Source organism: Panicum virgatum, chromosome 9K (genome assembly GCF_016808335.1).
Source record: "Panicum virgatum strain AP13 chromosome 9K, P.virgatum_v5, whole genome shotgun sequence".
Taxonomy (NCBI): Eukaryota; Viridiplantae; Streptophyta; class Magnoliopsida; order Poales; family Poaceae; genus Panicum; species Panicum virgatum.
The window spans coordinates 66,605,567-66,625,302 of NC_053144.1; the positions used below are offsets into that span (position 1 = coordinate 66,605,567).

General features: G+C 43.8%; 2 protein-coding genes across 3 annotated transcripts; one reads left to right on the top strand and one right to left on the bottom strand.

Moving 5' to 3' along the window:
• Nucleotides 1–1,321: 1,321 nt before the first annotated feature.
• LOC120648256 lies at nucleotides 1,322–2,422 on the top strand. The gene is made up of 3 exons (XM_039924984.1): nucleotides 1,322–1,789; nucleotides 1,889–2,081; nucleotides 2,190–2,422. The coding sequence occupies exons 1-3, from the start codon at nucleotides 1,322–1,324 to the stop codon at nucleotides 2,420–2,422; spliced, it is 894 nt and encodes a 297-aa protein (XP_039780918.1).
• A 2,839-nt stretch (nucleotides 2,423–5,261) lies between these two features.
• Nucleotides 5,262–14,541, bottom strand: LOC120647218 (putative ion channel POLLUX-like 2). Of its 2 annotated transcripts, none has more exons than XM_039923908.1 (24): nucleotides 14,172–14,541; nucleotides 13,975–14,063; nucleotides 13,759–13,874; nucleotides 12,883–13,145; nucleotides 12,633–12,704; nucleotides 12,435–12,510; nucleotides 12,183–12,281; nucleotides 11,941–12,095; nucleotides 11,715–11,819; nucleotides 11,452–11,538; nucleotides 10,807–10,891; nucleotides 10,582–10,729; nucleotides 9,845–9,921; nucleotides 9,676–9,756; nucleotides 7,811–8,002; nucleotides 7,615–7,728; nucleotides 7,385–7,477; nucleotides 7,171–7,297; nucleotides 7,001–7,080; nucleotides 6,630–6,677; nucleotides 6,473–6,542; nucleotides 6,336–6,409; nucleotides 6,138–6,248; nucleotides 5,262–5,922 (listed from the first exon to the last, which is right to left on the bottom strand). In XM_039923908.1, the coding sequence occupies exons 1-24, from the start codon at nucleotides 14,255–14,257 to the stop codon at nucleotides 5,803–5,805; spliced, it is 2,568 nt and encodes an 855-aa protein (XP_039779842.1). In that variant the 5' UTR covers nucleotides 14,258–14,541; the 3' UTR covers nucleotides 5,262–5,802. The 2 variants fall into 2 exon arrangements, with proteins under 2 accessions (XP_039779842.1, XP_039779843.1); XM_039923909.1 differs by having other exon boundaries at nucleotides 7,001–7,077; nucleotides 14,172–14,540.
• Nucleotides 14,542–19,736: the final 5,195 nt, after the last annotated feature.

The following is a 19,736-nucleotide window of genomic DNA, read 5'->3' on the forward strand; positions in this document are numbered from 1 at the left end:
CTCGCCACTCTCCCGTCCTCCCTATTTGCAGCGGCCACCGTTTTCTCACCCCTCGTATTATGCCCTGCACGTATATATGTAATATGTGGGGGTGCAAGTCAGGTACAGCCTACAGGTAAAAATAGGGTTATTTAGATATATGTCATTACAACTTTCGCCACGTGGAGAACTGCCATTACAATTCGTGAAATACGAAATTTACCATTACAACTCTTGGGTTAGCTGAAACTTGCCATTTTGTACGCCATCCGCGACCTATGGCCCACTTGCAGGCGAGTACACGCATATGTATTTTCGTATTGACTTATTTGCCCCTGGAACAAAGGGATAAGACTCGCTCCCCCGCGGCTGACTCTTGCGCTGGGGCCTTCACCTGCCGGACCGCCGCTCCTCCCCGGCCGCACCTCCGCGCCTGCGCCGCCGCCGCCGCCCCTCCCTGGCGGGTCCACGCCGGCGCACCTCCCCGGCGGGCCCGCGCCGCCGCACCTCCCCCGCAAGCCCGCGCCGCAGAACACGATGGAAGGTGGCAAGAACAGGTACGATGCCAAATCCTTCTCATTTCTGATTTCGCGGTAGGATCGATTCGATCGATTTGTAGGGGGTTGGCGGCATGACTGTGTTCGGCAGGATAGTGTTGGGGAGAATGGCGGCTTGACTGTGTTTGGTAGGATAGATTTGGGGAGAATGGCGGCTTGACCGTGTTCGGTAGGATAGATTTGGATTTGCGGCATGACTATGTTCGGTAGGATCGATTTGGATTTGCGGCATGACTGTGTTCGGTAGGATCGATTTTGAGCAGGATGTTTGACTTGATTTGTTTCTTAGGCTTGACTTCTTCTCGCTAGAGATTAAGGTGGAAGGTTTTCCCACAACGGACTCTTTGGGTAGGAAATCGTACTCAAAGGGGACGGTGATTAAGTGGGATGTGGAAATAGGGTCTTTTTCTCTTGAGTTGTTGCTGGAGAGTTTAAGTAAGGAGCTAAAATGGGGACCAAATCAGGTTCCCACTGTTTGGTTTGTTGACAAAAAATGTGGCGAGGATGTCAGACTTGTTGATGAAAGGCAAATGACTGATTTGTTTGAAATGTACAAGTCTGAGATGATATGCTAGGTGATTGTATCAATCTTTGACAAAGATGTTGTTGCTGAACACGAGTATGATACACTAGGTTCTCTTTGTGTGGTGCCACCAGATGACGTTAGTTTGGATATGCATGACATTCATACACAATATGCACCTGTGAATCACAATGAACCTAGAGTCACCCAAGGTGGGGGAGTGTCTGCATCCAAGGAAGCAGATTCTAAAGGGCCTGCAGATATGGACACAGATGCTTCTGAGCCTGATCGTGAGCCTGACATATTTGACAATGAGGAAGAGTACGTCGGTGTGGATGATAAACACATATATAAGACAGAAGCACATGCACAGCCACATACACAACCACATACACAACCACATGAGAATGCACACCCACCTGAGATTAATGATCACAGTTCTGATAATCTTGCTGCTGAAGGAGGAATTCCTCTTGAGGCACAGGTGAATGATGCAAATCCCCAAGAGGTTATTGTAATTCATGATCCTGAAAATTCAAAAATTGAGAGAGGCTCTAAGTTTCCTGACATTATAGCATTCAAAAAAGCTATAAGACATTACGCTGTGAAGGAAGGCTTTGAGTTCACTGGGCTGAAAACAGACCGTACCACATTCATTGCCCATTGTGCTGCAGAGGGATGCCCATGGCGTATTCATGCTTCAAAGGTATATGGTGAGAGGACAATAGAGGTAATTCATTGTAGCTGCAATAATTTCTGATGTTTTTCATGCATTGTCATATTTTCTGTTGTTTTCATGCATTAACAATATAGCTATTGGCTTTTGCAGATTAAAGTGCTTCCTGCAAATCACACCTGTGCAACTACCAAGCTGAGGGTTGGCAAGATGGCATCACAAGGCTGGTGTGCTGACAGGTTGGCTGATTGCCTGAAGAAATATCCTAAGAAGGGTCCCAAGGAAGCCAAGGAGAAATTAGAAGAAGATTATGGGATTAAGCTGAGGTACTCAAAGGCTTGGTCAGGTATGAAGGTAGCCTTAGAGAATATTCATGGTAAATATGAGGACAGTTTTGGATTGTCGTACAATTGGAAGGCCCAAGTAGAGCTATGTTCCCCTGGGTCAATTGTAGAGATAGAATGTTCTGGTAAAGGGAAGGCCAAGAGGTTCAAGAGGATTTTTGTTGCATTGAAGCCTTGTATAGATGGTTGGCTAGAGGGATGCAGACCCTTTTTAGGAATTGATGCATCTATCTTGAATGGAACTTATATTGGTCAGTTGGCTGCTGCTACTGGTATAGATGGGCATAATTGGTTATATCATGTGGCATATGCTATTTTTGACTCTGAGACTGAAGATAACTAGAAGTGGTTCATGAAACAGTTACATGGAGCAGTAGGGTGTCCTAAAGGAATGGTCATCATGACAGATGCATGTAAAGGACTTGAAACAACAGCTGGTGCTTTATTTCCAGAGGCTGAGTACAGAGAGTGTATGAGGCATCTTTATGCTAACTTCATGAAGTACTACACATGAGATGTGTTCACTGAACACTTGTACCCAGCTGCAAGAAACTACACAGAGGGAATGTTTAAGTGGCACATGGCAAAGATACATGAAGCAACTCCTGATGCCATAGAATTTCTGCAGCAATGGCATGGTAGGATCTGGTATAGATGTGGCTTTTCAGAGGACAGCAAATGTGATTACTTGACCAATAATGTTTCTAAAAGTTTCAACAGCCAGATCAGGCATCTCAAGGGACTACTTGTTCATGAGTTAGTTGATGCTATAAGAGAACTGATAATGGAGAAGAGGTACCTGAGAAGGAAAATTGGAAGGGAAATGACTGAAATAATTTTGCCTGGTGTCATGAAAGATCTCCAAGCAATTAGCCACAATCTGAGAGTTGTGAAAGTGTCAGTCAGCGATGATGAGTTTGCTGAAGTCACTTTAATTGACCAATGGAACAACATCAAAAGGCACACTGTCAACTTGGTGAACAGAACATGCTCCTACAGAGAGTGGCAAATAACTGGGAAACCATGCGAGCATGGCTTGGCATGGATACTATCCAACAGAGGACTTAAGATGTCTGACTTTGTCCATGAATTCTATTCAGTTGCCAAATTCAGGGCTGTTTATGCAGGAAGAATTGAACCAATGCCAGATAAATCTAATTGGCCTGCTGTGGATCTTGACTTCAGAGTCTTCCCACCTTTACACAAAAGAGCAGCTGGAAGGCCAAGAGTACAGTGGATAAGAGGTAGCTTTGAGAAAAATGCCACAAAAAAAGGTGAGATGTAAGAGAAGCAAAGGCTATGGCCACTTCACAAAGACTTGCAAATTAGCAGAGCCAGGAGAAGGAGAAGGACCATCAGACAAGAGGTAACCCCAACTATCTTTACTATCTTGCATTTTTAGTCAATCAATTAATGATGAAGTTTACTGTATGACAGGATGAGAGAATTTGGTGAAGACGATGCTGGCCCATCCCAACAAAAGAAACAGAAGGTTGCTAAGAAGAAGAAGTCTCCTAAGAAGAAGAAGACCCCAGTGAAGAAGAAGAAGATGACGGCAGAGAGTGCACCTCCACCAACTGTTGTGAGAAGCCTTAAAGATTTGCTAGGATTCTAGAGCACAGCCATGTTCTGCTGTCAGTTTGGTGCTACTTAGTATATGAACCATGTCTACATAGGATGTCTGCTGAACATCTATGTCAGTTTGGTCCTATTTACTCTGTTTATGAACCATATTTCTGTCAGTTTGGAACCATGTTTCTGTCAGCTATATGTATGTCATGTTCGAACCATGTTTCTGTCAGCTATATGTATGCCTGTTTGTTAACCATGTGTTTCGCACAATAATTGGATAATGATGTCTCAGTAGGACAGTGGCAAAAAAAATGATGATGTCTCAGCTTGACAATTACCATTCATTCATGGGTCCATTCATAGTCATACATAGTCATTACAGTCACATGATTACATCATTTGGGGGTACAATTCACTTCAGCATTACAGTCACAAGGATGCCAAGTACTAAACCTACTGCTAAAGCCATTACAATAGCATTCATGTCAACTGATTTGTGCTTCTTCATCTCCCAAATCTGACCAAGAGCAAACTGAATCTCTGCCTTCATTTGAGATAGCTGCTGCTTCATCTCCCCAACTTCCTGCTTCATTTCCCCAACTTGTTGCTTCAGGTCTGCTTCATCTTTATTGCATTTCTTGTGCAGGTCCATCTCATACTGCCTCTCGGATCTGATGTAGCCACAAGTTGTTGGGTCTTCCTGCATTCATTTGGTGACATGAACCACAATAATTTGAGAGCAAAAGCACAAGCACAAAAGCCACAAGCCAAATGAACCGCACTCACCCTGATGTTGTTAGGGCACTTGACGAAAATCTCATTGTAGGTCTAAGGCTGCTTGCTTCGAATGCGAATCAAACTCACGCGGCAACTGGGGCACTCACCGAGAGGCAGCCTCCCACTCGCAGTCGAGCTCGACCCTGATGCTGCTGCCGGGTTCATCCATGGCCTCATCCCGACAATGGGGGTGGCCATGATGCTGCTGCCGGGTTCATCCATGGCCTCATCCCGACAATGGGGGTGACCGTGGAGCAGGGGTGCGGCGGCGCAGGCCTGCGGGGGAGGAGCGGCGGCACGGGCTCGCCGGGGAGGTCCGGCGGCGTGGTCCCGCCGGGGAGGTGCGACTAGGGAGGAGTGGTGGTTCGGCAGGTGAAGGCCCCAGCGCAAGAGTCAGCCGCGGGTGAGTCTTATCCCTTTGTTCTAGGGGCAAATAGGTCACTACGGAAATACATATGTGTGTACTCGCCTGCAAGTGGGCCACAAGTCGCGGATAGCATACAAAATGGCAAGTTTCAGCTAACCCAATAGTTGTAATGGCAGATGTCGTATTTCACGAATTGTAATGGCAGTTTTCCACATGGCAAAAGTTGTAATGACATATATCTAAATAACCCGTAAAAATATGTACAAGCAAGGGAACAAGAATCTTTAACTGACCTCTTAGTTGCTCTGGCAAAGAAAGATCTCATAAAGCTGAATCTCTAGAAAGGTTTGTTGAAGGTAGCTAAAGGTAAAATAAACTTTTCCTGTGTCAAATCAGATGCTTAAGGAGAACTTATCTCCCACAGGAAATAGCAAGGCCACACCCAGCTAATTTTGTCTAACTCGAGTTTAAAAAAAACGAGACATTGTATGCATTGATCATAAGGAAACAAGGCACATAATCAATTTTCTTTTTTCAGACATCTACATCATACAAGTTGATCTCCAGACCCCGCACAGTGCGGGAAGCCTACGGCACTGGGTACACCCTTTCTACATCATACAAGTTGACTCTTTTATCCACTATGTTTACAAATAAAAAAAAAATCTGCAGTTGAACTGCAGAATAAAATATTTGCACCAAAGAAGTTCTACAGCTAGGGAACGAAAAAAAAAATAGTCTGTGGCTATATTTTGCTTTACCTTTGTACGGACAGAAAAGAAATATAAATCAGTGCGGGTGCTAAGCACCTTGGCATTCTCCAGACAGATTTAGCATAGCCTTTTTCTGGTTCGCTTTGACTGTTACATTTCCAGTATATCAGTGTAAGAGAGTCTAGCGTGGTTCTCCACAAGACCTGAGTCGTTGTAAGAAACTTTCATATCTTCTTAATGGAAAGATATGCAGCCCTCCTGCATATTCTCGAAAAAAAAAACAAGCTGAAAGTACTATCTGGACGTATCCCTGTCCATCATAATTGGCTGTTCACCTTCAAACTCCGATATCACAATGAGTGAATCAGTCATTTCAAGAGACAGTGGCTCCAACTTGTTGGTAGGATTTATATGCTGCCATGGAGATAAAATAAATGAACTGGATCATTATTAGCACCTAATGAATTGTAGTTGTTGATATTTGAAAGGACAAAAGAACCCCATGTCAAAGCACATCAGGTCAATAGAACCTCAATGGCATCTGAACAAACAAAAATGATTTGAACAATACCTAATGTACTTAGAACATCATTTCCACATAAAGCTAACAAATAACACGGGAAAATTACCTGCTTGCCATCCTTGACGTAACCAATCGCAACTTCACGACGTAAAACTGCCCTTTCAGAAAGCTCCGAGAAGGATATTTTCTCTCCTTCCTTCATGTACAGGCTAATTTCCTAAAATGAAATAAATGCAACAGGGTACATGCTTCAAAGACCAAAAGTAGCCTAGAATGTACTGGGGACAAATTATGGTCATATTACCTTAATATAGATCTCATCACCTTCAGCATTCAGAACGTCCTTCCACACTTCATTCAGCTCGCTAGTTTCCGCAACTACATTCCATTGCTCTCATGAGATAAAGAATTTTTTAAAAATGAAACAACAGGACAACCAACCTTGTGCTGTCACACGGCTCATTACTTCCTCTGCTCCAATAAATGAAAGTGAGGGTCTTATTTTAGATATCTGTATAAAATGGAGAAGTCAAAAACTTTTTGCCAAATTTAAATAATTTTCACGACTTGAGTAATTAGTATATTAGAAAATTCTTACTTGTTTTCCCAATCCTGTGTCAACAATTTCTGAGACAAAGTTCTCAACCTAAAAGGTATTTCAGGTTACAAATCAGATAAATCAAACAAATATTATATGTATCTTTTTAGGATCTTAGCTTAGGAACATTTACAAGAAAAAACGATGTGGAGTGACTAGTTGGACCATATCAGGATCCAATTTTAGTCCCATTGTCAAAGGGAGAACAAAGAATAAAATATACCATCATAGAACCCATATCTCATTGAATAATGATTTGTTCACTCTGGGTTCAAATTTGAGTCTCTGTAATAGATAATTTGAAGAAAATATGCAGGTTCACTTATTGCATTTCAAACATTACTAATTAATTATCAGTGAGAAGAGCTGACCATAATGCCATGTTTCTCGCAAATGTTTTCAGCAAGAAGAAGGGTATATGCCAACTGTTTATCAGCCTGTGTAGCATCTGCTGAAACCACAGAGTCACAGATAAAGCATCAATTATAATAATGATCTAACAACAACGAACCGAGAAATATCATAGTTCTTTTATTGGTACCCCCAATGAGCCAGTCTCTGTCAGATATCACAACAATTGAAAGTGGAACTTTTTTATCAGACTTGGCAGATTTCCGGATGTTAATTATCGTGTCCTTCAGAGTATCATAGTTCAAAGGACACCCCACCTGCATTAGTATGTTTCAGATAAATTTCAAATAGTAACATTTTATGTCTGTCTAAGCACACTAACAAAGGTATAGACCGAAAAATACCCGATGAGAAACTTTAACATTTTTAAGCTGGCTCTGCAAAAGGGGGTTGATAATACTGCTCCTCTCTTTAACAGGGGTTTCTGACAAGATTTCCTGCACATTTAATTAAATTAGATCGTCTAAATTTTACCCTAGGTATCAGCATATGATCGGTTTCTTTTGCCATGATTGAAGTGTGAGAGTAGCGCAAATGTTTTTATTGTTGTCGCAGTTGGTCTCTGCCTACATACCACTGTACTACCAGGTCCAAGGTAACTATCATACTCCCGTATCATCTCAGTAACTTTAGGACGCCAACCAACAATAAGCACGCTTTCCTTTGGCCCCAGCATATAATCACCGCTCTGCATACAATTCACCAAAGATGGGCCCAATAACTTAGAAAGGAGTAAATTCCTATAGATGCATTATTAGATCAGACTTTACCTTAGACAGCGATTTCGAAGGGCGCTTTACAATGCTCTTTAGCCGTGTTTCCTTCTCCGTGGTAGAAGCCATACTAGATCCTTGATCCTCTCTTGATTCTGAGTAATGACTTGATGTTTGTGTTTCTTTTGGTCCACTTAACAATGTATATTGAGGTCTTCTCCTCCGACGAACAGGAGCAATAAGAAGCAACTATGAAGGCAAAAGAAAGAAAAAAAACGAAAGCAAGAGTGCATCAAGTCAAAAACTAAATATAAAGTGCCATGCATCTACTCATGACTGATCCTGAAATTTCTACAGCATCCACCCCACTTTCTTTATGTAACAGTGAGACAAGTTTAATTTTCGTTCCGCAAAAATGGTTCCTGGGAAAAGTTTCAATTAATAAAAAGTCTGCAATGATACTTAAAGCATATTCATAGTTTACAGATAATTCTATTAACACAGAATGAGACACTATATGGCAAGGGAGCAATGAGAATTACTAGCGTGGAATGAGTTTACACATACTTTATTTGTGCAAGGGAAAAAGTATTCACTCATCAGAAAAAAAAGTGGAATGTCTCTGTTAGGTGCTGGAGACCTCAAAGGCTTCCCTTTACTTGCTTAATGAACAACGATGCATCCCCTCTCTTTGTATAGACTATAGAAGTAAACTATAGATGGAATCATAGAGATGTGATCCCATCCATCCTAACTTACAATAAGTAAAGACAGCTTGGTTCCAAGTTTGTGTTGCTGCTTTGGGGAGAGGAGATGTCTGTGTGACACCCCGGCCCAGGGCTTAATAGGATTAATAGGATACTCATACCAACAAGTTGCAACTTTTTTTCTGGAAGCCGGTCTCCAAAGAACTCCGAGGTTAAGCGTGCTTGGCCCGGAGAAATTTGGGGATGGGTGACCGACCGGGAAGTTCTTCCCGGGTGCGCACGAGTGAGGACAAAGTGTGCAGAAAAGACTGGTGTTGGTCTGTGAGGACAGTCTATGTCCTAGAAAACAGCCAGATGTAAGCGGGCCCAGCCTCGGGGAGGCGGGACGTTACAGAATGGTATCAGAGCCAACTCTCGCGGTTTCACGGGCACGTACGGGCGTAAGTGCGGAGGCATGAGCACGGGCACGTGGGGGCGCAGATGCCACCGGCATGTGCACGGGCGCGTGGCGGGTCAGTGCACGGGCATCTGGGATGCGCCGTTGGCACTGGTCGCACGGACGTGGCACAGGGACCGTTGGCACTGGACGCACGGACGTGGCACATGGGCTGCTGGCACTGGACGTACGGGACGTGGCCAAGAGAGGACGTTCCTGGCTTGGGATTGACCGACAAGGACGTCGGTCTCTTAAGGGGGTGAGCATGTGACACCCCGGCCCAGGGCTTAATAGGATTAATAGGATACTCATACCAATAAGTTGCAACTTCTTTTCCGGAAGCCGGTCTCCAAAGAACTCCGAGGTTAAGCGTGCTTGGCCCGGAGAAATTTGGGGATGGGTGACCGACCGGGAAGTTCTTCCCGGGTGCGCACGAGTGAGGACAAAGTGTGCAGAAAAGACTGGTGTTGGTCTGTGAGGACAGTCTATGTCCTAGAAAGCAGCCAGATGTAAGCGGGCCCGGCCTCGGGGAGGCGGGACGTTACAGTCTGCCCTAAGGCTGCTGGCCACCATCCATCCCCTTGGTTAGGCAGTAGCAGTGGAGCCAGCTGCTGCCTATAATAGTATTTCATAGCTCATTTTCATGAATGATTCAGGATAACTAGTGGAGGCTTGAAGCTTTCAACAATCACACTGTTCTCATGTAACACTATGTCAAGGGAAATAATTCTCTACTATCTGGCTTCAATATAATAACCAGTATCCAGAAAGATACATACTTTGTCTGTTTCTTTCAGCACTTCATCATCGCTTGGGTGAAAATAAATTTTTCCAGACCGGAAGATACCACAAACAACTGCCTGACCATGAACATGAAGGGGAAATGTCATAGCAAAAAGAAGTGCAGAAGACAGCAGAGGTGAATCAGTATATTGGAAAGAACATTACATCATGGATTTTACGTCTGACATCCATGTACTTCATGCCCCCTAGTTCAGTCAGGCTGAAAAGATTGAAAACATTTTCTGCAGGACAAAACAACAAAAGTGAAAAATCCAAACAGGGTAAATTCCCTCAACATCTTATTTGAGGGGGGAAAATCCATCTATATCTAGAGCCCAAAACTCATCAGGACACTGCTAAAGTAATGTAAACTGAGCCAACAAAGCAGAAATGTATAGAATGATTTTTTTTTCTCGAACACGCAGGAGAGCTGCGCATCTTTGTATTAAAAGAGGGTGTAGAATGATAAAATTACAGAAACATGGCAGTATGAGAACAATTTGCACACATCGGAAGTATACTATGGTATGATATATTGATATTCCCTAAGATAAATAATGATTTCAGAAGTTCTGAAGAATAATAAACCAAGTCATGTTTGGCATGTGGCTGTACCAAAACATGCCAAACAAAGTGTTCTAAAAAAATTCTAGCCAGATATTGTGATATTAAAACATGGTGAAATAAATTAGACCGCTATGTATGAGTATGATGATTTTCAGGCGATTGCAGTTGCAGTAGAAATTGTGCTAAAGTGGCTAAACCATCAGATGAAAGATGAATGGCAAAAAAAAAAAGTGAAGCATGAAAGACCTGGGTAACACAGATTTGCTCCCAGATGCAAAGTATAGCTCACGTAAGTTGTTATTCACAAATACATGTCAGTAAGATAAGAGCATTACTGTGCTGGTTAAGCAAGTGCTTGTAGATTTTGAGAAGGCCCTTTTGCCTAGAGCATTGCACAAACAATTTAGAAGCAACCATCTCCACAGGTTGCACATTTAAGCCACTGATTGATTTCAGAAGTTCGCAGGTGGTGGAGTTAGAAGCCTACATTAATACAAGATATAAGCAAAAAGGTCTAAATGTTTATACACGCATAGTATAGATTGTGAACTTGCATATACCTCAACAATGATAGGGATAGATGCGATTTGTGTAATAGGTTGCAGAGCCAATAAAGAGACAAATGCATCTGTGTCCACTTCATACCTGAGGAAGTTCAGAAGGTTAGATAGAAAAATAAATTTGCAAAAACAGCTAACAGCACAGTTAAACATAATGCAAACTTGAACAAGTGGTGCTAAAGTAGTCGCAAAAAAAAAACACTAATGTTTGCAAAATGTAAAGAGCTTGTCTTGTTATATTTTCCCACAATTATAAACTAGCTGTTTGTTCCAATACATTCATTCAAATATTCAATTTAAGAAGAACAAATATCCCAACGCCCTTCAAATGTTCAATCAAATGGATCTAGAAATTGCCATCATATTTGACAAGAGCTGACAGCATAAATGTAGGTTGGCTCTGCCCCTCCCTGAGAGAGCCAGATGACCTGCCGTTACAGCACTTGCTATTTGTCTGCAAACTCTTGATGCACTAATACTACAAAGGAATGTTATGAGATATAAGTCAAGCTACCCCTCTGGTCCTCTCTCAAATGGTTCAGTACTGGAAACGTCATGTAATGCTAGCCTGAGCCTGTGGGAAATTCCCTACAGCTATTCATCGAGAAACATGCTCAAAGTCGAAGGTTCATGATACATGCGTACCGTTCATTCTTTGCTGGCAAGATGATTATAGACTTTGCTCTGTGTGCTGCTGCCCTCTCAAATGATTTTGGCATGCTAAGGCTACAGCTGCAGGTTTAGCATAGCCACAAAATGTTTTCAGTATTCACAAATCAACGAAAATATTTGTGCTCATGGTATCTGCTTGTGTTCTTCACAAAAGTGAAACTGGGATAAAGGTAGACAGATTATATAAAGTTGTCACTCCTTCAGAGAAACAACACCGTGATGAGTAATCCCTTTACCTCTTGGTGATTACATCAATATGGTTCAAATCTTTGGCCATGCCATCTGCAATCTTTTCAACTTGCTTCCTTGGAAGATCCGAGAGAAGAAGGATTCTCTGCTTCCTTGACATTGTTCATAAGAAAACAATCAGCTGCATTAGATAGTATAGATAGATCTTACCAATCCTCGACAGCAAAAGGATGGATCCACAGTAATCGAAATGATATGTCATCCTTCAGTTACCTTGCTGTAGCTACACCTAAGCGAATTGCTGATTCGTGGAACTTATCCAATTGGTTCAATATGGAAATCAGATGGCTATTGACTCCACAGATGATGATATGATCATCCTCAATGACCTGCAATTGTGCCCCTTCCCTCACTTTATGCATATGGGTCTGTGGACAACCAGGCATATGTGTTAGAAACCGCATCAACACAGAAGTTTTTTCACATCAGTTTCAGATAATTTTGAAACCACTCACTCTAAATTGCTCTGTCATTGCGCTTAGTAAACGGGAATAGAATAATATACCCCAGATAGCAAGAAAGAATCCAATGACACGCTCAATACGTGTCTTTTGCTGTGCAAACAGGCAAAACAACAGAATAGAAAAGGATCATTATAGGAAAAGAATCTAAAGAAGTCAATCTGTTAGGTACAAAAACAGCTAGGAAAACACATCAGTCCTTAAGCCTCACAGAAACTGGCAGTAGTCTCCCTAGTCCCTGCTTACCTTTAGATGGGTAGATGATGAACATAGACAAGCCCAGGCTTCCCAAAAGCAGTCCTCCAGGGACTGTTCTTTCTTCCTGAATTAGAAACCAAGATACTTCATCATTTTTTACATCAGAATCAACCACCAAGGATATAGAATATCCTCCAAAAACAGAGAATAAGGAATAAATGCATTTTTCAAAAATAACTAACAGACCTGAACTTATGAAACAGTAATCCTCCAACAATGACAAATGAAAAGCACGTGATGAGTAAAGTAACAATAGACCTGCAAAGGTAATCAAGATGAAATGTGAATTTAATAAACCTTTATCAAGAATTTCGGTTATTATGCGTAATTATGCCTTTGAAAAAAAGAGAGTAAAAGCTCAGTGACAAAAGAAGCATGAAATGATGGCATACAAATACTACCAAGTTATCTACATCACAGACAGAGTAACACTTACAAGACAATGTTCCGTTCAAGCTGAGAATTGAACAGATAGTATAATCGTGAAATACTCCATCTGACATCAGGCAACGGTGGAAAAGTCACATCTAGCTTAAGAGGTATGGGTTTTCTGATAGGATCAGATATGCAAGCAAATGGCAAAGTTGTAATGCCACTTGACATCCACGGAAGCAAATTCATCAACTGCATCCGGCTAGAAACAATTTTGTGTAGAAAGCAGATTGCCATGCTTATAACGGCAGCCATGTTACTGTTTCCCTGGGAAAAAATGAAGCAAACATAATGTGAATTAAATAGACAATTTATTGCAAAGTACTATAACTAAACAGAGGGTCTTGCATATGATATATTGTGTCTTCTTAATACCCTTAGTAATGTTACCTTTGAGGCTTTGACACAGCAACACTAAGCAAAATATCCAACCTGAAGTACTACCATACATCTCCAGTAGGAATGCATCCAAGGGTCAAGCATGATTAAACCATCGCTAGAAAAAAGGTATTGATGGGCTATGTTTATTTGGTAATCAGTTCGGTAGAAGTAATGTTTGTGCAGAATTTTAAATTCAATGTTCCATATTCCCCTCAATGCAGGGGAGAGCCAGAAGAATAGTATGTTCACTGTCCATGACCATATGCTATGAGGCAAAAAAAAAAAGTCAAGTTGAGAAAAATTACAATAGAAAACAAACATACATCTTAATCATGTGTCATGTGCCTTGTCTATTCAGTTTTATGTATCAGATTCCTGCAGATCACATGGCAGCCACTAGCATCGCAATATACAAAACTTGCAGGATTGGAGCAAGCACATGCATTACCATATATTAGTTGGCTCGAGACAGGAGAGAACAACCATTATGAAAAATCACCTGACTGGGAAATCGCAAGGAACTTGCTGTGGCCGTTGAGGTGTTCGGCGTTCCTGCATTCTTGACAGTAATGTCGTTATCATCGGCCCCGCTCTCGGAGGTGAGCACTCCGACTCCTGATGAAGCAAGACAAGACAAACGAAGCTTGTAAACAACAAGGAGCAGGCGGGGCAAAATGACAAGCCAGACCGTGACAGAGCAGCCGATTCACCGAACCTGTGTTGCCGGGCGGATCGCCAGCGCGGCGGGCTCCGACCCCGCGGCCGTGGCGATGAACGCGGAAGCGCCCCGGGAAGGCGTGGAACCTGGAAGCGGAGAGCGGGGGGGCTATGCGTTCACTCTCCGCCGTTGCTCCGCAGAACAGAAACGAAGAGAGCGGATCGGAGCAGGCCAAGCGGTGGGCGGCGGCGTACCTGAGGGCGCGGGGCGTGACGGAGGGGAGAGCTCGCCGGAGGGAGGGCGGCGGCGACGCGGCCGCGTGGAGCTGCGACCTCATCATCGCCTCGACGCCTTCCCTCTCGCTCGCTCGGCGCGCGCTTGTCTCGGGAGTATCGGCTCTCGGCTTGGACAGGTTGTCGAGGCCGTGCTCGAAGGAGCGACGAGGGACCCGAGGCGGGGAACCAAGAGGCGCTTTTGAGTTTTGACTAACGAACGCAGCGGTGATGTGAGGGCCGAGGATGAGGCGGCGGACATGGGGTGTGGCTGCCGGCCGGGGGCTCTCCGAACCCACCCAACTCTGATCCCGGCGGTGCACCACCGTGCGTGCATCACGCTCGGGTCGCTCGCGATGTCGCGCTGGCTTTTGGCTTTTGGGGGCGTTCGAAACAGAAAGTAACATGGCCCGCTACATCGAGATCAGGCCAAAAAATATCGCGATCTCGAGCTTGTTTCTGCTTGCTCCGAGTATTGTCAGCACGCTGCCAATTTGTTTCGTTTGCCCAGAGCATTATCGACACGCTGCACTGTTGACACCGCAGCACGGTCCGGCACTTCATGAGTGGCGCCGTCACCGGAATAGGACCGTGCCACAATGTTATCACCTTGACATCACCCACCTCATCAGCCTCTCAAATTATATATAAAAAAATGCCATTCCACCATGACCGTATTGAACAAGTGACACAGTGTTTTAGGATTACGTTAAATCACAGATTTAATAAGCATCGAGTCCACCGGTCTCCAGCCTACAAATTGGCCTACCCTACAAATACATTCCCACCAAAGACACAAGGCACAACGCTTCCAGTCATCTGGAGCACACAAGCATAAACTTGGGGCAGTAGCTCACCTTAGAGGCCGAGCAGAACAAAATAAAGCGCGCTATCAAGCTTGAAGAAATTGGGGGAAACTGAGGGTGGGAATACGTACTATATATAGTTAGCTATCACTAGAGCTCAACTTGATGGAGAACCACCCGGATGAGTTCATCAGTGTTAGTGTGGAGAATAGTTTCAGGAGTTGTTGATGGGCACGTGCAGACGAAACAACCCCTCTTGCGATGGGGCTGCTGCGCTGGGACTTGGTCTGAGGTAGGAGGTCCTCAGGTTATCTTCTCCAAGCCCATGAGGAGAGCAGTATGTACAAGGATCAGGAACGTTGAACCGAGGAATCCTTCCATGAGCTCGTGCTTCCTTTCCCTAACATGACCAGCAATCTCCATGGCTTTGCCCTGCAAAAACAAGACCCAATGTCTTATAACTGACCAAGACCAAGTGTTTGGGTGAAAGACTGAATTGAACCCATTACAACTTATGCAACATATATAGGATCTATGTGGGCAAACAACTTACTGTCACAAGTCACTAATGATGCACAAACTTTAGCTTATTCCACAGAGTGGAGCCCAAATAATTAACTACACACACAAGCCCAAATAAATTCTTCTACTGTTGATGTGTTGCAAAATTCTTAAATGGGTCCCAGGAGAACATACTGGCTCGCTACTAATTTCACTCTGCTCATTTCAACAGAGAACTTAAATAGCAATCAATGTCCTGGTACTTGGACTAATCAATATCTCACCTACACCACGGACTACCATGAACCATGTGAGGCTGCCAAATCACAATTCATTTTAGGACGTAGACCATCTATGGAATTCTTAATCATTTAACTTTTGAACCCTTTCCTCAAACTAATTACGCATTGATAAGAGCACTCGTCACACAATATTACTTGGATGCAATATTATGTACTGGTAGTTGACTTTACTCTCAATTTAGCATAAAATGGTCAGCACAAACACAATGAAAGAGAATTTCATCTAAATATTTTGATAGGCGGATCGGTTATATTGCTTGAATATAGACCATAAGCTGACTAGTCTAGCAGCCTCAAAAGGGAGAAAAATAAGCATTGGGTGAGAATTCAGAGTTTATCTTTCTTTATTTCTTTTTCTCAAATGACGCAGGAGAGCTGTGTCAGTTCATTAAGACAGAAAAAAGAGTACAACGAGTCCAGTCGAGATCCAATCCGAGTACAGAAAACACCCACCCACCCACACACCCCCCCCCCCAACAAGAAGATTACAGGCATGCTACAGACAAACTAAAGTTTATCTTTCTTTACATTTCAAAATTTGTGAAGTATTGTTATTTTGTTTTGAAATGATTGAGACATGTCCAGCACTACCTTTTAAGCGGTAGCTTGCTCAAACACTACCTTTTAACAGGTGTAGTCGTGTAGTGATGCAAACCGATCAAGACCAAGATACCATGAGCACCAAATAAGCACATCAAATGCTGGAGTATCAGTTCGTGAGAATGAAGCTAAAAAACTGTTGTCAGATGCCTAAAAGAAGCGGCTAATAATATATTTTTAGATAACTTCAGAAATCCAAGAGGGGCACTGGAAACGGTCCAGGATGCCGCGTCGGAAAACTGCATGATTATCAATGTAACAACCTACAAAGGGTGCAAATCATGATCACAAATAAGCAATGAAATGCACAACCACAAACCAGCAGTGTTCTGGATGCGAAAGTTAGGAACAGGCTGCTCTCAAGAGCTTTTCAACCAGCTATATATGAATACTCGATGTTGAACTGCATGACTAATCCCAGGTACGTGCATAGCAATTGTCTCATTTAACTTCAGTGACAGTAGCAAAGCTGTTTTAGGAATCAATATTTGTTGAAAGCATGTTTATTATACAGGTAAGAGGTAGACAACTGAATTCAAATCTGTCTAGAAAAATCAGAGGCTGCCAAGCAACACTGAGTGTGATCTAGACAGACCCACTATAATTTGACAGAAATGCCTACAGAATGGAGTTCTTTTAAGTTTCATGCTGGAGTTATCTAAGTTTCATGACTACCATCACATCAGTTCTGATGTGAACTAGTTAGGTTGGCTTAAAAGTAGGCCCACCAAAAGGTGAACGTAGGTAAGCTCAAGACATTTGAAAGTGGACACTCCCTCACAAGTTTTCCAGAGCCACCTGGTATAGATTGGACATCTAGAAAAAAACTGATCCAGAGTAAAAGCGGCCACTCAACATACCCAGTCAACTCACTGGTTACTATGCTTTAGCTGCAATGTGCCGTGATTTGATTTTGATAAACAATCAGCGTAGCTCTTACAATTCAAAGATGTGGACATTTCAGCATCCACCAAACCATTCAGAGATCCTTGGGCCAAGCAAATATTAATGGACGGAATGTACACACTCGAAGGACAGAATCCAACAGGGTGTCAGGCCATGGAGGCACGACTACAAGCCAGCTAATTATGCAGTAACAGCAGAATATGAACTACAATGGCAAGCACAATTCAACAAAACTAGCAGTCCCCCAACCATATTACCCATAAATCAGAAAACTCGATTTTAGCATCAAAATCCAAGGGCGCCTGGTTTCTACAGAGTTCTATAGTAACTTCGCAAAAAATCCAAATGAATGCTTACAGAAGTACCCACACTACAAAGCCGCCCAACCAACCTATGCTTTCACACAGATACAACGACGACACATTCCAATGGGAAGCAACGCAAACCTCCCCAAATCCAGAGCACCTACATTCCTACACGGCACCATAGACACGGCCATGAAAAAGGGGCAAAAAAAAAAAAGTAGCATCACAAGCATTCGATTACGAGGACATCACAAACGCGCTAGAACGAACGAGGAACGATGGACCTACCTTCAAATCGCATCCGGGGAGCGCGATCGAGCCGAGCGGGCCGGAGATCACGAGGCGCCGGACTTGATCGAAGCGCGGGGCGACAGGGCAGCGCTCAGATCGATCCCAGACGACGACGACGACGACGCGCTAGCTTAGACGAGAGGCGCGTCCCAGCAGCAGGCTGCACGGCATCTGAGCGGACAGCGACGGCGCCCCCGAAGCTAGGCGAGGCGAGCACGAAACCCTAACCCCCCACGGCCCCAAGGCCCCGCGGGTGAGGGGGAAAAGGGAGGGGGCAGGGCAGGGGCAGAGCACAGCAGCGCTGAAACGAAGCAGAGCTGGGTGATACACAAGTAGTACCACCACGCCCCCCTCCGGATTTCCCGCGCGAGCGCGGCCCGGTGATATTACACTCCTAACCCCGCGGAAGACGGCGCGGCGCTCCGCCTGGCGCCACGAGCGGTGCCCCGCAGGGGCGAGGGCAGGAGGGTAACTTCCAGCCGCCGGCTCGGCAGCCGGCGACCTTGCTTGCGTTTTACACTTGTGCCCCCCAGACCAGAAACCGATGGGGCCCGGAGCCCGGAGCCCGGAGCCCGAGGGTAGTAAAGGAACTGCCACTGGCCCCGGGCGGCAGGGCGCGGAGAGGTGCTCGCCGTCCGGATCGACGAGAACCAGGGCACCAGGCTGCCGCCGGTGAGAAGGGAAGGGGAGGGGGATGAGTGACACGGATGCGGAGGAGTCGCAGAGATGGATGCGGCGCGGCGGGGGGTCTTGTCAGCGACTTGAGATGGGGCGTGGGGGTGGGGATGACGTGGAGAAGCAAAGGAGCTCCCAGCTCGGTTGACGTGGGCGAGAGGAGCCGCAGTGGCAGAGCAAGAGTAGGCGAGCAGAAATGCAGAGTGGGCTGGTGAGCTGAGAGTGGTAATGATGCGGTTTTGATCTCAGCATCCCCGCTGCTTTCGGCAGCGTACACCAGGGAGCGTCAGAGAAACGTATGCTGGGCATTACATGGGTGCAGCAGAAACTGTATTCGGCTGGTTGGTGCTGATTTTTTATAAGAGAAAAATATTATTGATTGACTGGTGCTAGTTGATGCTGATTTTGTGTGTGAAAGAAATGCTGTTTAAATACAGTGAAGATGAAGCGAACGGAGTAAAAAATTGCCAGGCCAAAGATGCGATAGTATTGGAGAATACACAAAGGATTTTTTTATTTTTTAAAAAAAAGGACAGGTCGAAGGATATGGGTATGGAAGCATGGTGCATTTCTTTTTTTATTGAGAGGACAGGAAACGTAGACAGGTTTTTATACACATACCACAAGACTACGGCATTGTTTAGTTCTTCAAAATTTTAAAATTTTACAAAATTCTCTATCACATCGAATCTTTCGACATATGCATGAAGTATTAAATGTAGTTAAACAAAATAACTAATTACACAGTTTATCTATAATTTGCAAGACGAATCTTTTGAGCCTAATTAATCCATAGCGGGACAATAATTATTAAATACAAATAAAAAGTGCTATAGTGCTTGACACCTAAAACTTTATATATCTAAACAAGGCCTACTGCAAGGACAACAGGCGGCAACACGGTAAGGTGTATGATATTCCATTGACTCCCTATCACAATCCGAGGTCTCTGTACCAAAGGCGCAAAATCATCAACAGTTCTAAACCCACTCCTTCCAATCTCAAGGTGCTTGTTTAGCTGCTTCGTGTAAAATTTTTGAAATTTTTTCACATTTAATGTATTAAATATAGATTAATCACAAAATTAATTATAGATGAGAAACTACGAGACGAATTTATTAAGACTAGTTAATTCATCAGTAGCACATATTTTCTGTAGTT